At 46.0% G+C, this 17,065-nt stretch overlaps 1 protein-coding gene across 3 annotated transcripts in view; it reads left to right on the top strand.

The window, feature by feature from the left end:
* The window catches only part of LOC137353042 (exocyst complex component 3-like), a 49,175-nt gene that overhangs the window by 19,337 nt on the left and 12,773 nt on the right, over nt 1-17,065 (top strand). For all 3 annotated transcript variants that reach the window (XM_068018974.1, XM_068018973.1, XM_068018975.1), the window contains 5 exons: nt 5,361-5,988; nt 7,183-7,297; nt 8,137-8,241; nt 8,586-8,686; nt 12,832-12,942. In XM_068018974.1, coding sequence (XP_067875075.1) covers nt 5,361-5,988; nt 7,183-7,297; nt 8,137-8,241; nt 8,586-8,686; nt 12,832-12,942 — 1,060 coding nt within the window. The remainder of the gene's footprint in view (nt 1-5,360; nt 5,989-7,182; nt 7,298-8,136; nt 8,242-8,585; nt 8,687-12,831; nt 12,943-17,065) is intronic.

Genomic DNA, 17,065 nt, shown 5'->3' with positions numbered 1-17,065 from the left:
TCCTTTATTGTTCAAAAAGATATCTACCTTAGCTTTAAAAACGTTTACTGAAGAAACGTCAATTACTTCACTGGGCAAGGAATTCCATAGATTAACAACCCTCTGGGTGAAGAAGTTCCTTCTTAATTCAGTCCTAAATCTGCTCCCTCTAATCTTGAGGCTATGCCCTCTTGTCCTAGCTTCACCTACCAGTGGAAACATCCTCTCTACTTGTATCTTATCTATTCCCTTCATAATTTTATATGTTTCTATAAGATCCCCCCTCATTCTTCTGAACTCCAATGAATATAATCCCAATCTACTCAGTCTCTCCTCATAAGCCAACCCCCTCAACTCCGGAATCAACCTAGTGAACCTCCTCTGCACCCTCTCCAGTGCCAGTACATCCTTTCTCAAGTGAGGAGACCAAAACTGCACACAGTACTCCAGGTGCGGCCTCACCAGTACCTTATACAGCTTCAACATAACCTCTCTGCTTTTAAACTCAATCCCTTTAGCAATGAAGGACAAAATTCCATTTGCCTTCCTAATTACTTGCTGCACCTGCAGACCAACCTTCTGCGATTCATGCACAAGGACACCCAGGTCCCTCTGCATAGCAGCATGCTGCAACTTTTTACCATTCAAGTAATAATCCTTTTTATTGTTACTCCTACTGAAATGAATTACTTCACATTTATTAACATTGTATTCCATCTGCCAGACCTTTGCCCACTCACTCAATGTATCTATGTTCCTCTGCAAAGTTTCACAGTCATCTGCACACTTTGCTCTGCCACTCATCTTAGTGTCATCTGCAAACTTTGACACCCTACACGTGGTCCCCAATTCCAAATCATCTATATAAATTGTAAATAATTGCGGTCCCAACACCGATCCCTGAGGCACACCACTAGTGACTGATTGCCAACCAGAATAGCACTCATTTATCCCCACTCTCTGCTTCCTGTTAGTCAACCAATCCTCTATCCATGCTAATACTTTACCCCTAACGCCATGCATCCTTATCTTATGCAGCAGCCTCTTGTGCGGCACCTTGTCGAAGGCCTTTTGGAAATCTAGGTACACCACATCCACTGGGTCCCCATTGTCCACCTTGCTCGTAATGTCATCATAGAATTCCAAAAGATTTGTCAAGCATGACCTGCCCTTCATGAACCCATGCTGCGTCTGCCCAACGGGACAATTTCTATCGAGATGCCCTGCTATTTCTTCCTTGATAATAGACTCAAGCATCTTCCCCACTACAGAGGTTAAGCTAACCGGTCTATAATTCCCCATCTTTTGTCTACCTCCCTTTTTAAACAGTGGCGTCACATCTGCTGTTTTCCAATCTGCTGGGACTACCCCAGAGTCCAGCGAATTTTGGAAATTTACCGTCAGTGCACCTGCTATTTCTCCCGCCATCTCTTTTAGTACCCTGGGATGCATTCCATCAGGGCCAGGAGACTTATCAATCCTTAGCTCCATTAGCTTGCCCAACACTACCTCTTCCGTAATAATGATTGTTTCCAGGTCCTCACCTACGTTCGTCTCTGTGTTAATGGACTGAAAACTGAACAGCCGCAAGTACAGACATGAAATAAACAGTGGGTAGGCAAACTGAACAAACTAATAAACTAAAATAAAATAAACGCAAAAAAAACCTTTCACATTTCTAATATTTGCCAGTTCTGAAGAAGGGTCACTGACCTGAAACGTTAACTCTGCTTCTCTCTCCACAGATGCTGCCAGACCTGCTGAGTATTTCCAGTGTTTCTTGTTTTTATTTCAGATTTCCAGCATCCATAGTATTTTGCTTTTATCCTAGTTTGTGTAATCTCTTCTTGTAATTCAACCTTTGGAGTCCAGATATCATTCTGGTAAATGTACACTGCTCTCCCTTCAAAGGTCAATATATCCTTCCTAAGGTGTGGTGCCCAGAACAGTGTGTGTGTGTGTGCAAGAGAGTGGATGAGTGAGCGGGTGGGGTGATTTGAGGTCATGTGATGAAACCTCCAGGAATATGTCCCACTAGAGTTGGCAACTCTCGCCTGGATCACTGGTTAAAAGAGACTAGAGGTTCGCACAACAAGAGGGAATGTTTCTCTGACACAGAGAGGCACCTGCTCTCGAAAGAAGGTGATAGAGCAATAGTCTGTCAATAGCTGCTGGAATCAGGAAGTTAACAGAACAGAATACCGATAGATTTCTGAATACTATTGACATCAAAGGATATGGGGATAATGGGGAAAATGGCATAGAGGTAGATGATCAGCAATGATCTGTTTGAATGGTGGAGCAGGCTCGATGGGCCGAAGGGCCCACTCTTGCTCCTATTTCCTATGTTCCTAAGACAACTTGCAGTCTTGTAAAAGAAGGTTGTAAAAGAAAGAAGGATATGGGCTGGCAGACAGGCATAAATGGCTTGCATACAAAATCAGACAAGGAAAGACTTGCATTTCTATAGCACCTTGTGCAACCTCAGGATGTTCTAACGTGCTTTACAGCCAGTGAAGTGAAGTCACTGTTGTGATGCAGGAAACACAGCAATCAATTCACACACAGCAAGCTCCCACAAACAGCAAAGAGACAATGATCAGATAATATAAATAAAAGCAAAATACTGCGGATGTTGGAAATCTGAAATAAAAACAAGAAATGCTGGAATCACTCAGCAGGTCTGGCAGCATCTGTGAAAAGAGAAGCAGAGTTAACGTTTCGGGTCAGTGACCCTTCTTCGGAACTGACAAATATTAGAAAAGTCACAGGTTATAAGTAGGTGAGGTGGGGGTGGGGCAAGAGATAACAAAGGAGGTCGAGATTGGACCAGGCCACATAGCTGACCAAAAGGTCACGGAGCAAAGGCAAACAATATGTTAATGGTGTGTTGAAAGACAAAGCATTAGTACAGATTAGGTGTTAATACACTGAATATTGAACAGCAGCAAGTGCAAACCTGAAAAAAAACAGTGGGTAAGCAAACTGAACAAACTAAGATGAAATGAAATAAATGCAAAAAAAAGGATTGTAAAAAATGTAAAAAAAAGAATGTAAAAAAAAAGGAAGAAAAAATAACTAAAAATGGAAGTAAAATGGGGGGCTGTCATGCTCTGAAATTATTGAACTCAATGTTCAGTCCGGCAGGCTGTAGTGTGCCTAATCGGTAGATGAGATGCTGTTCCTCGAGCTTGCGTTGATGTTCACTGGAACACTGCAGCAATCCCAGGACAGAGATGTGAGCATGAGAGCAGGGGGGAGTGTTGAAATGGCAAGCAACCGGAAGCTCAGGGTCCTGCTTGCGGACTGAGCGGAGATGTTCCGCAAAGCGGTCACCCAGTCTGCGCTTGGTCTCCCCAATGTAGAGGAGACCATGATCAGATAATGATCAGATAATAGGCTGCTTGGTAAATATTGACCAGGACACTGGGGAGAACTCCCCCACTCTTCTTCAAAATAGCAGCTGTGGAATTTTTTATGTCCACCTGAGAGAGCCTCAGCTTAACATCCTATCTAAGAGACAGCATCTCTGACAGTGCGGCACTCCCTCAGTACTGCACTTCAGTGTTAGCCTAGATTTTTTGCGCTCCAGTCTCTGGTATAGGATTTGAACACCCAAGCTTCTAATTCAGAGACGAGAGTGCTACCCACTGAATCACCACACAAGTAAAGACAGCGTACCTTGTGATACTGAATCACTAAGATCATAAGATCATAATCATAAGATCATAAGAACTAGGAGCAGGAGTAGGCCGTCCGGCCCCTCGAGCCTGCTCCGCCATTCAATAAGATCATGGCTGATCTTTTTGTGGACTCAGATCCACTTACCCGCGCTCCCACCGTATCCCTTAATTCCTTTATTGTTCAAAAAGATATCTACCTTAGCTTTAAAAACGTTTACTGAAGAAGCGTCAACTACTTCACTGGGCAAGGAATTCCATAGATTAACAACCCTCTGGGTGAAGAAGTTCCTTCTTAATTCAGTCCTAAATCTGCTCCCTCTAATCTTGAGGCTATGCCCTCTTGGCCTAGCTTCACCTGCCAGTGGAAACATCCTCTCTACTTGTATCTTATCTATTCCCTTCATGATTTTATATGTTTCTATAAGATCCCCCCTCATTCTTCTGAAATCCAATGAATATAATCCCAATCTACTCAGTCTCTCCTCATAAGCCAACCCCCTCAACTCCGGAAACAACCTAGTGAACCTCCTCTGCACCCTCTCCAGTGCCAGTGTATCCTTTCTCAACTGAGGAATAGGAAGATCCCAACTCTTTAACTGGTGAGTGTAGAGTAAGCTGATCTCAGCCGGGGGTGGAGGTGGAGTGGGGGAAAGTCTCAATCATGCTGGACATAGGTGAGAATTTAGCCGATAGTGCTAATCTCATCCTGGTGACCCCTGCTCGAAAACCACGTGTGCAGAGTGATCAGCTGAGGGCAGTATTCAGAGCAACTGTGATGCTCCCCGCAGTCGAGCAGATCATTGACACTCACAGTCAAGGATCACACATGAAGAATGGCCACTTTGGTGAGGCAGGGACACCTGTGCACCGCTCCCAGTCACAGTCTTCAAGAGAGGAGGAGTGAAAATGGGAAAATAGGAGACGGGCTCCTTTATCCAGTTTCCTTCTGAACAGAATGATCCCGGGGCTAAAAGGGTTAAATGATGAGGACGGGTTGTATTCCCTCGAGTTTTGAAGATTAAGGGATGATCCAGTCAATGTGTTTACGATGATTAACACATTTGATAGGGTCAATACAGAGAAACGGTTTCCTCTGGTATGGAGAGGGGTGGGGGAGTCCAGAACAAGGAGCCAGATCCTTAAAATCCGAGCTAGGCCGTTTTCTGGTGTGTTCCCGGGAAGCACACACAGGGGACTGGAAATCTGGAAGTCTCTCCCCTAAGATGCAGTGAATGCTGGGGGTCAACTAAAAATTTAAGAGCTAAGATTGATCATTTTTCATTGGGGAGGAGTATTAAGAGATCGGGAACAAAGACAGGTAAATGGATAAAGAAACAGATTAGCCAGGATCTAACTGAATGATGAAATGGGCTGGATGGGCTAGATAAGTCTCCTCCTGTTCCTACCAGCCTGTACTTAATCAAGGTTAGACATCAAACCCCACTCACTTTTGAGACGAACACAACTTACATTTATATAGCGCCTTTAACCCGAGGTGCTTCACAGGAGCGTCACCGCACAAAAAAAGGAACTAGCTTTTAGCCTGCCTACCATGTGACAGATTGGAATGGCTTTGCATTACGCAATCTGGCAGCTTGGAACCATTTGGGAAATTGGGAGTTTGACGGCGGATTTGAACTGTCATCAGACTATTAGTGATGTTGTTGGGCTGTTAATCTTTCTTTTTATCTGGTTCAGTTCTTGAAATCAACAAATTGATTCAGAGCCGGGACCTGGCAGCAGCCGATTGCCACATCATCGAGCTGGAGGAAGAGTGCGAGCGGGTGAAGAAGCAAAGCTCGGAGGACGGCAGCGCAAGCAAGGACAGCGGGAGGAAGGCGAAGGACGTGGCGCTACTCTACGCAGAGCTAGAGAAAGAGCTGAAGAAAATTGTCGCGGAATCGCTGAGCGAAACCCGCGTGGCCCTGCACCTGGACCAATTGGTGAAGGCAATCGAGGAGGAGGAGAAGGTGGACCAGGAGTGGGCCAGTCGGGGCGGGGATTCTGATGGTGGAAGACCCAGGGAGCTGAGAAAAAAATGGAGGGAAGCGGTGAAAGAATCGGTGGACAAGAGATTGCAACAATTTGAGGTCGACAGCTCAGTGGGCCAGTACTTGGCAAACCTCAAAGAGCAGACCGTGACTGACCTGATCTCAGTCCGAAAGAACCTCATTGACGTCTACCCAAAGGAATATGAGGTATTCAATGTTTATGTGAGCAGCTGTCACGAGGGGCTGTCTTCCTGTCTCTCCGAGCTGGGCCAGAAAGAATTGGAAATTCAGGATCTCTACATCTTTCTCCAGTGGTGCCACGACGTTTACTTCAGGTAAGACCGTCCCCTGAATTGGCAAGAATGTCCGCTGCGAGGCCATTGGCCGGCCCCGTGGCACCATGGCAATGGCAGGGTGCGTGATTGGACTGCACTGGATAACTGTGGAGACCAGTGGTCAAGCTACCTGGGCCAGTTTTTGTCGCACTGCTGCTGACAGAGATGCTTCCTTATCAACTCTCCATCTTTTGTGGACTCTACGGGAAGGAAGGGATATGGGTAGCGGGCAGGAAGGTGGAGTAAGGTAGAATATCAGCTGGGATCTTATTGAGCATCGGAGCAGGCTCCAGAGGCCTCATATGGCTCTGTTCTCATTTCATTCAACGCCGGGCGCACGGCCAAGCTTTCCCAATAAGCATGTCTGGCGGGCGGGAGACAGAAGCAGATGGTTCCCGTAATTAAGTTCCCTTCAGCACAAGGTGGAGCCACTTTGTCAGGGACACCGGCGGGAGAGATCGCCACTGCACCGTACGCCGCAGGGATCATTTGGTAACTGGTCACTTCACGCACGCACGCACGCTGCGCTCAATTTTTCCCTCAAATGGTGCCCGCCAGAGGGGCGTGGTCACAAACGTTACCTCCACCCCCCCCTCCCCTCCCCTCACCCTTCCCCTCCATCCATTAATCCCAAACGCCTAAATGGATTGCCATCCATTAATCCCAAATGCCAGGGTGTGCTGGGGATTGGTGAGTGGGTCAAATGCCTCCCCCTGCCCACCATAGTCACTGTCCAGGCCCGTAGCTGGTTTCAGTGCTACCCCAATCCAATGTGTCGGCTCCAGTAGCAACAGCTGGAAAATAAAGACTTGCATTTATATAGCACCTTTCACAACATCTCAAAGCACTTTAGAGCCGATGAAGTGCAGTCACTGTTATCAGATAAGAAAGACAAGCAGCTGATTTTCACACAGCAAGATCCTACAAACAGGGGATAATGACCAGATTATCTGATTTAGAGATATGTTACACCCTCCGCCTCTTCTGTTCCACATCATCGGGTAAACAGGGGCTCAGTTTACCTTTGACAGTGCAGCACTCCCTCCATACTGTACTAGAAGGTGAGGTATACATTTTTTTTTTTTTGCTTATTTCTCTGGAGTGGGACTTAAACCCACGACCTCTGACTTGGAGATGAGAGTGCTACCCACTGAGCCACAGCTGACACTTATAACTGTGTCTATTTTTTTCAAGAGAAGTGATGGGTCATGAGGATCTCACCGCATATATCAGAAAACAACAGCTTGGACCATTGTTACCAACAGAAACAGTTCAGAGGTTGGAGGATAAGTGTGTCTCCATGGTGAAGGTAGGATCAGAAGCGTACTCACACTGCCACTTCTGAAAAACACCAAAGTCCCGCAGAGATTGGAACTGATCAGGAACTAACTGACCTGTATCTCTCTACCCTCCTTCTGCACCGAGATCTCTGCGCTCCCCCAATTCCGACCTCTTGCCCATCCCCCGATTCCCATCGCTCCACCACTGGCAGCCGTGCCTTCGGCTGCCTGGGGGCCCTAAGCTCTGGAATTCCCTCCCTAAACCTCTCAGCCGCTCTCTCCTCCTTCAAGACGCTCCTTAAAACCCGACCTCCTCAACCAAACCTTTGGTCGCTTGTCCTAATGTCTCCCCCTTTGGCTCGGTGTCAAGTTGTGTCTGATCAGGGGCCCTGTGAGGTGCGTTTTCTCTGCCCTAAAGGCGCTACGTCAATGCAGGTTGTTGTTGTATTCCGTACGGTTACTGAGCCCTCCGGCATTTCCCCCTGCGCCAGGGATAACAGACGAGCCAGTGTTGCACAAATCCGAGGCGCCTAATCACCTCTCAGCCCCTTAAATGCTGGAGTCTGGTCTCAGTCTCGGCCTAAGTTCCTAATAGGCAAGAGAGCACAATACAAAACTGCCTTAACTTGGCACAAAGAGAGACCAAACTAATGACCTGTGTAAGATTTGGAAAATGACACACTGGGGCAGAATGAGGCACATTGTTGAGGCACAGCAGAGGAAGCCTTTTCTTATATTGTGACCTGGGAGTGTACGCTGCTATTGGGTACCCGAATTGGGAAGAGTTGATTCCTCATTGCTATTATCCCTCAGCATGCAATTTTAACCAAAAGCTGCTTCTGATTGTTTATTTCCTTGTGTTTTAAAGACGCAGATCACAAAATATATGGGACAGGAACTCTCCACAGAACAGGAGAAGTGGAAACAGGGAAGTGAAACATTTCAATCAGAGCTGGCAAACCGAGTGATTCAGGTAATGTCATTCGTAGCGAGCCTGTGAGGCTGAGAGGCTGTTTTTCCCTGGTTGGAGAGTCTCGAACTAGGGGCCACAGTCTCAGAATACGGGGTTGACCTTTTAGAACTGAGCTGAGGAGAAATTTCTTCACCCAGTGCGTTGTGAATCTTCGGAATTCTCTACCCCAGAGGGGTTCAGTCGTTGAGTACAAAGAAATGATTGGAGGCAGATTTATTTTTGAATTATAACTTTAACTCATTTGACATTTAAAAGGACACTGTGAGGCTCCCTCTTTAAAAGGGGCCCCGATCGAGGAATTTCCATTTGAAAGTTCTGTAAACCTGTTTTTATCTTTTCCTCAGATCCTCACTGAACACGTCGAAAAGTCCGCTGCAATCACGCAGGAGCTCGGGGCTGAAATCGCTCGCTGCTGCCTCTGCAGCCTGGCTGACTTCCTACAAAGGTAGTTGTCTCCCAAAGCCCCCCTCGTTAGGATAGGAAGGGGCACACATGGCAGGTGTGGGAGCCGGGGGGAGAGGCTCGAAGGATAGGCCTCTGAAAGTTGATCACAGTCAACCATGCCAAACTCCTGTTGGGAATCAATTTGAAGATCGGCAAATGCTCACAATAGATGAGGGCCAGAGGCACGGAATCAGAGGGGCTTCATCAGCCAGCTGTTCGTTACGAATTCCCGGTATCATTGGGAGCCTGCGTTCTTAATCTGCGGGGCTGTGAATTGCCTCAGGGACCATATCCCACCATGGGCTTTGACTACATTAACGCAGTACTTCAAACCTATCTGATTGGCTGCAAAGCACTTTGAGACGTCCGGTGGTCGTGTAAGGCGCTATTGAAATGCAAGTCTTTTATTTCGGCATAAGCCTTGACTACCCAAAGCAACTTCCAATCCCACGCCTGATCTCTTTAACTAAAGGTTTGATCGCTCAAAGGCATGTGTCAACAGAGACTGTGTGCTGAGGGGAGGCGGGCAAAGTGATGTCTCTTTGATCTATTTCACACGAAACATGCTTGGCAAAGGGACAAGGATAAGCCATGAGGGCTGGCAAAAACTGGAGAGAAGACGGTTTAGACCTGGAAGCTCGTGCACAGATTTGTAGAAGTGATGGGGGGTGGGGAGAGACTGAAACTCCACTTGTGTGATATAGAGACCATGGCGGAATTTAATGCCCCCCCGCACAGGAGCAGCCTGGTGGCAGAGTGGGTGGGAGGCAGGAAGTACCGTTTCCATCGCCTTCCCACTCCCACTGCTATTTTACCAGTGGCCAGTGGGCGTCTCAGGGCCCTCCTGATCAGGCATCCTGTGCCCCATGGAGGGCCCCCCCACCTCCCGAAGCCCCAACTGCCCCCACTGAAATAAAGTCCTCCCTCCTCCCAACCGACCCCTTTTTCCTCGCTGGCGCCAGGCCAGTTGCCCCCGGCGAGGCCCCAAAAAACGTACCTTTCTTCCAGGGCCGGCGTCCACCATCCTATTGTGGCTGGGTGCCGGCCCACTGATTGGCCGGCAGCTCTTGGAGGCGGGACTTCCTGCCTCAGGAAGTCACACCCAAGTCCAATTAAGGAACCCTGGGCCACATAAAATCCTGGCACGGCTCCCAGACCTGGCGGGAGGCGGGCTCACCCCCGATTTTTTTTTGGCCGGTGGGCAGGGCCTCCCGCCCAACGTAAAATTCCAGCCCGTGGTGCAGCTTTTTGTCTTTACCATCTGGGTGTTAAGAAAGAGCATCGGAACAGGAGGAGGCCATTCAGCCCCTCGAGCCTGTTCCGCCATTCAATGAGAACATAGCTGGTCTGTATCTTAACCCCATCCATCCGGCCTAGCTCCATATCCCTTAATACCCTGAGCTAGCAGAAATCTACCGATCCCAGGTTTCATATTATTAATTGAGCCAGCATCTACCACCCTTTGCCTCCTCACTCATCTCCTGAATGAAGATCTTGCATTTATAAAGCACTATTCATGACGTCAGGATGTCGCAAAGCGCGATGCAGCCAATGAAGTACTTTCCAAGGGTAGTCACTGTGGTCATGTAGGAAGCGCGGCGGCCAATTTACGCACAGCAAGATCCCATAATGAGGAATCTGATAACGACCAGATAAACTGATTTAGTGATGTTGGTTGAGGGATGAACATTGGGCGGACTCCCCTGCTCTTTGGTGTAATAGTGGCCGTGGGATCCTTTACATCAGCCAACATCACTGTAACAGGTTATCTGATCATAATCATATTGTTGCTTGTGAAATCTTGCTTAGTCTGTCTTTCACCTCTCTCTGTCACACTATAACCTTGATACTGAACTGTGCCCAATATCTCAGTCTTACTTAATCAAGTAAATATCAGGTTAGACTTGAACAGAGCAACCCCTCGGTTATCTCGCCCCAGTGCATAGGGAAGTGAGCCAGAGAATTGTGTCCAGTTTGTGACCAGGCAACCTCATGCTTCATCATTGTTAAAACAACACTTTGTTTCGACCTCAAGTGCACAATTGTTAGGTCTGAAGGTTTGCAATGAACTTCCACCAACAGTAGAACAAATCTCAGAACACGTCGCTGATCCCAGACCCCTCCCGCACCCTGCACGCCCACTCCCAATTCTGCCTCCTCCTGGTTTCTTGACTTTGAAGTTGCTGCACCTCTTTGCGTAGTTTTGTGTCTGTCTCCTTGCTGCCAGAGACACAGCAGGGAATTTCCTAAAATGTAGGTTATTAAAATTCTCCCTGCCAACTGCCCCACGTGACAATACTTATCCAACAACGAGTTTAACTCTTTATCAGGTCCAATCCCTATGGTGGAATTAAACCTGAGGCAGGAATCTCAAACTGTTCTCCAGCTGTAGTTAAAACAAAATCCAAATTTCATTTCCTTTTTCGAATCCTCAGTTTTCATTATGGCTTCCGGGAAGGTCCAATGTCAATGCTTTGTTGGTGAACAATGAAAACTCTCTTTCCATCAGCTTGTGTATTCTATATAAAGGAATAGGGGGAGGCCATTCAGCCCCTCGAGGCGAAATCTTTCAGCTTCTGGATCTGCCTGATGAAACTGTATACCCAGTAGGGTCCCCAACTCTGGATTGGGTGTATTGTTGGAGCTCTCATCACATGACTCTTTGTCACCAACCGCCCCAGCCCCCACACTCTCTCATTGGTCCATCCTCCGCATCCCCTGCCTTCCCACGTCCAGTTGGAAAGGCAGCAACATTTAACCAATGGGATTCATCTTGGCTGTTGGGTGAAACAGCCTCTTTTCCAACATCTGCAATATTGTTATAAGTAATAATTGAAAGTGTTCCAAAAAAATGAAAATAGCATTTTTTCTAACGGCTTCCATGATTGTTTTCCCCAAGTATTGTGCTCAGCCATGCTTTGCAGATTAATCTGTAATTGCTGGAGACTCCAGGGCATTCCTGGAGAGTTGGCAACTCTAATACGCAGATACTGAAGACAAGTCGAGGCTGCTGACGCTGGACGAACTTTTGCCAAGAAGCCAATCTTCATGCACCAATATAGCGGGTTATTCAACCAGGAGGTGCAACCATTGCCATTTATCCCTGGGAATGATCAATTCTGGTCACTTCCCCTTTAAGATTTAATCTGTTTACTTCACGCTACAGAAACATACCTGATCCAGCAGGTTCTATCACTCATTGTTCTTTTGCACAGTTCATGCTGTGCCTAGTTAACATTGAGTACTGTGATTATATACCTCAGTAACCCTTAACGCACTGGTCTGTGCGATTCTCTTAAAAAAAAAGTCATTCCGGCACAGAAGGAGGCCATTCGGCCCTTCGAGTCCATGCCAGCTCTTTGTAGAGCAATCCAGTCAGTCCCATTCCCCCGCTCTATCACCGTAGACCTGCAGGTTTATTTCCGTCAAGTGCCCATCCAATTTCCTTTTGAAATCATTCATCGTCTCTGCTTCCGTCACCCTCGTAGGCAGCTCAACAACTTGCTTTTATATAGTGCCTTTACCACAGCAAAACATCCCAACATCCCTATTGATTGTTTCAGGGGATCTGGGATTTTATGGAATCATTGAGGCCCATCATATTTCTCTATTCTGCATCCAGTGACTTACCAGAACACTATTTCTGCTCCTTTGTAATGTAGGAAACACAGCAGCCAATTTGTGCACAGCAAGCTCCCACAAACAGCAATGTGATGATGACCGGATAATCAGATTGTGCGATATTGATTGCGGGATAAATATTGTCCAGGACACTGGGGAGAATGCCCCTGCTCCTTGTCGAAACATTGTCATTGGGATATTTTATACCAACCTGGGAGGGCAGACGGAATCTCGGTTTAACATCTCACCCAAAGAGCAGCACCTCCAACAGTACAGCACAGGGAGCATCGGCTGAGATTGTTGTGCGCAGGTCTTTGGAGTGGGATTTGAACCCACAACCTTCAGATGTAGGGGTGAGAGTGCAGCCCACTGAGCCACGATTGATAAGGTGCGTGTTGTGAGGGGAGGTGGGGTGGTTCTCCAGGAGTGTATAAATATCCACACTTACTGTCTTCTCATTCTGCCCAGTCTCAGTTTAGATGTGTACTGGAGCCTGCGCTGATTTCACTCTCTCTTGTTTTACAGGTTTCAGGCAAATGTGCAAGAGTTTTTTCAGAGTTTCACTGTAAATACAGCCAGTACGGAACAGATAGCTCCTCAAATGATTGCACTGGTGAATTGCTGCCCTGCCTTCAGGTAATTCCACATCTCTACTCAATATACACTAGACCATGTACTCTCTACATATACACAGGCCAGTTACTCTCTATCATATACACAGGTCAGTTACTCTCTATCATATACACAGGCCAGTTACTCTCTATCATATACACAGGTCAGTTACTCTCTATCATATACACAGGCCAGTTACTCTCTATCATATACACAGGTCAGTTACTCTCTATCATATACACAGGCCAGTTACTCTCTATCATATACACAGGTCAGTTACTCTCTATCATATACACAGGCCAGTTACTCTCTATCATATACACAAGCCAGTTACTCTCTATCATATAATCAGGCCAGTTACTCTCTATCGTATACACAGGTCAGTTACTCTCTATCATATACACAGGCCAGTTACTCTCTATCATATACACAGGTCAGTTACTCTCTATCATATACACAGGCCAGTTACTCTCTATCATATACACAGGTCAGTTACTCTCTATCATATACACAGGCCAGTTACTCTCTATCATATACACAGGGCAGTTACTCTCTATCATATACACAGGCCAGTTACTCTCTATCATATACACAGGTCAGTTACTCTCTATCATATACACAGGCCAGTTACTCTCTATCATATACACAGGGCAGTTACTCTCTATCGTATACACAGGTCAGTTACTCTCTATCATATACACTAGACCATGTACTCTCTACATATACACAGGTCAGTTACTCTCTATCATATACACAGGTCAGTTGCTCTCTCTCATATACACAGGCCAGTTACTCTATCATATAATCAGGCCAGTTACTCTCTATCGTATACACAGGTCAGTTACTCTCTATCATATACACAGGCCAGTTACTCTCTATCATATACACAGGTCAGTTACTCTCTATCATATACACAGGCCAGTTACTCTCTATCATATACACAGGTCAGTTACTCTCTATCATATACACAGGCCAGTTACTCTCTATCATATACACAGGGCAGTTACTCTCTATCATATACACAGGCCAGTTACTCTCTATCATATACACAGGTCAGTTACTCTCTATCATATACACAGGCCAGTTACTCTCTATCATATACACAGGGCAGTTACTCTCTATCGTATACACAGGTCAGTTACTCTCTATCATATACACTAGACCATGTACTCTCTACATATACACAGGTCAGTTACTCTCTATCATATACACAGGTCAGTTACTCTCTATCATATACACAGGCCAGTTACTCTCTATCATATACACAGGTCAGTTACTCTCTATCATATACACAGGCCAGGTACTCTCTACATATACACAGGTCAGTTACTCTCTATCATATACACAGGTCAGTTACTCTCTATCATATACACTAGACCATGTACTCTCTACATATACACAGGTCAGTTACTCTCTATCATATACACTAGACCATGTACTCTCTACATATACACAGGTCAGTTACTCTCTATCATATACACAGGTCAGTTACTCTCTATCATATACACAGGTCAGTTACTCTCTATCGTATACACAGGTCAGTTACTCTCTATCATATACACAGGTCAGTTACTCTCTATCATATAAACTAGACCATGTACTCTCTACATATACACAGGTCAGTTACTCTCTATCATATACACAGGTCAGTTACTCTCTATCATATACACTAGACCATGTACTCTCTACATATACACAGGTCAGTTACTCTCTATCATATACACAGGCCAGTTACTCTCTATCATATACACAGGTCAGTTACTCTCTATCATATACACAGGCCAGTTACTCTCTATCATATACACAGGGCAGTTACTCTCTATCATATACACAGGTCAGTTACTCTCTATCATATACACAGGTCAGTTACTCTCTATCATATACACAGGCCAGTTACTCTCTATCATATACACAGGGCAGTTACTCTCTATCGTATACACAGGTCAGTTACTCTCTATCATATACACAGGCCAGTTACTCTCTATCATATACACAGGTCAGTTACTCTCTATCATATACACAGGGCAGTTACTCTCTATCATATACACAGGCCAGTTACTCTCTATCATATACACAGGTCAGTTACTCTCTATCATATACACAGGTCAGTTACTCTCTATCATATACACAAGCCAGTTACTCTCTATCATATACACAGGTCAGTTACTCTCTATCATATACACTAGACCATGTACTCTCTACATATACACAGGTCAGTTACTCTCTATCATATACACAGGTCAGTTGCTCTCTCTCATATACACAGGCCAGTTACTCTCTATCATATACACAGGCCAGTTACTCTCTATCGTATACACAGGTCAGTTACTCTCTATCATATACACAGGCCAGTTACTCTCTATCATATACACAGGTCAGTTACTCTCTATCATATACACAGGCCAGTTACTCTCTATCATATACACAGGTCAGTTACTCTCTATCATATACACAGGCCAGTTACTCTCTATCATATACACAGGGCAGTTACTCTCTATCATATACACAGGCCAGTTACTCTCTATCATATACACAGGTCAGTTACTCTCTATCATATACACAGGCCAGTTACTCTCTATCATATACACAGGGCAGTTACTCTCTATCGTATACACAGGTCAGTTACTCTCTATCATATACACTAGACCATGTACTCTCTACATATACACAGGTCAGTTACTCTCTATCATATACACAGGTCAGTTACTCTCTATCATATACACAGGCCAGTTACTCTCTATCATATACACAGGTCAGTTACTCTCTATCATATACACAGGCCAGGTACTCTCTACATATACACAGGTCAGTTACTCTCTATCATATACACAGGCCAGTTACTCTCTATCATATACACAGGCCAGTTACTCTCTATCATATACACAGGTCAGTTACTCTCTATCATATACACTAGACCATGTACTCTCTACATATACACAGGTCAGTTACTCTCTATCATATACACAGGTCAGTTACACTCTATCATATACACAGGTCAGTTACTCTCTATCATATACACAGGCCAGTTACTCTCTTATCATATACAAAGCGTCATTTACTCTCTATCATATACACAGGCTAGTTACTCCCTATCATATACACAGGCCAGTTAGTCTCTTATATACACAGATTCAGTTACTCTCTTATCATATACTTAGAGTCAGTTACTCTCTATCATATACACAGAACAATTACTCCCTATCATATACACAGGGCAGTTATTCTGCAATATACAGAGGCCAGTTACTCTCTATCATCTACACAGAGTCTGTTACTCTCTAAATTGTACACAGGGTAGCTGCTCTCTAGTTTATACACGGAATTGTTATTCTGCAATATCCACCTCTCAACCATAAAAACGTAGACTAGCAGGTAACCGGGAGTGAGTTGCAGGCTGAAACCGAGTTTGAATGGCTTGTATACTGAATTCCAGATGCACAGATGTGAGTCAGAGGGTGGAATCTAGCCAAGGGAATCAGGTGATAAAATCTCGGAGCTGGATTTTCCCTCTGGGGGCAGGAAAGAGAAGCTGGGCCTCTTCCCGTCTTCCAAACCCGCCCCCGGGGAAACGGTTGCCCAATGGGATTTTCACGGAGCTGTTCCCTTAATTGTCATGGAGACAGGTTCCCTGTCCAATTAAGAGAGGTGGGCAGGCTCTCGAAGCTGGAGGGCCAATCAGAGGCCTTCCAGCTAGACAGGAGCGGCCAGCTGTAACAGAAGTTAAGTAACAAAGAGGGCACTTCAACCTGGAGGTGGCGTCTCTCCAACTTTTGGAGACTTTAAATAAAAAATGGTTCTTGCTGCCAGTCCGCAACTGTTGGTTTGGGGGGTGGGGGGGTGCAGTGTGGTGTGGTGTGGACGGGGGGAAGAATCCCTCTAGAGGGCAGCCTGTAGCTGCTCTCGCACCCAGTCAGACGGGGGGGGGAGGGGCCTCTAGGCCTGCCTGGAGCGCTGGGCCCCCAAACCCCCGCTGGCCTGCCACCGAGTGCACGCCTCCAGGCACTCCACCTTCCATCGGTTCGGAAAACTGGATGCCGACTGTTAATGGGCTTAATCGGCTACCTGTTGCGGTGGGGGGGGGGGTAGTCCTTCCATCCCCGAATACCCCCTCCATCAAAAATGGCCGGCGTCGGGGAATCCAGCACGC

The sequence above is a fragment of the Heterodontus francisci genome, chromosome 40 (genome assembly GCF_036365525.1).
Source record: "Heterodontus francisci isolate sHetFra1 chromosome 40, sHetFra1.hap1, whole genome shotgun sequence".
Taxonomy (NCBI): Eukaryota; Metazoa; Chordata; class Chondrichthyes; order Heterodontiformes; family Heterodontidae; genus Heterodontus; species Heterodontus francisci.
Note: the sequence above shows the minus strand (reverse complement) of the source record. Positions and strands in the feature narration are given on the sequence as shown.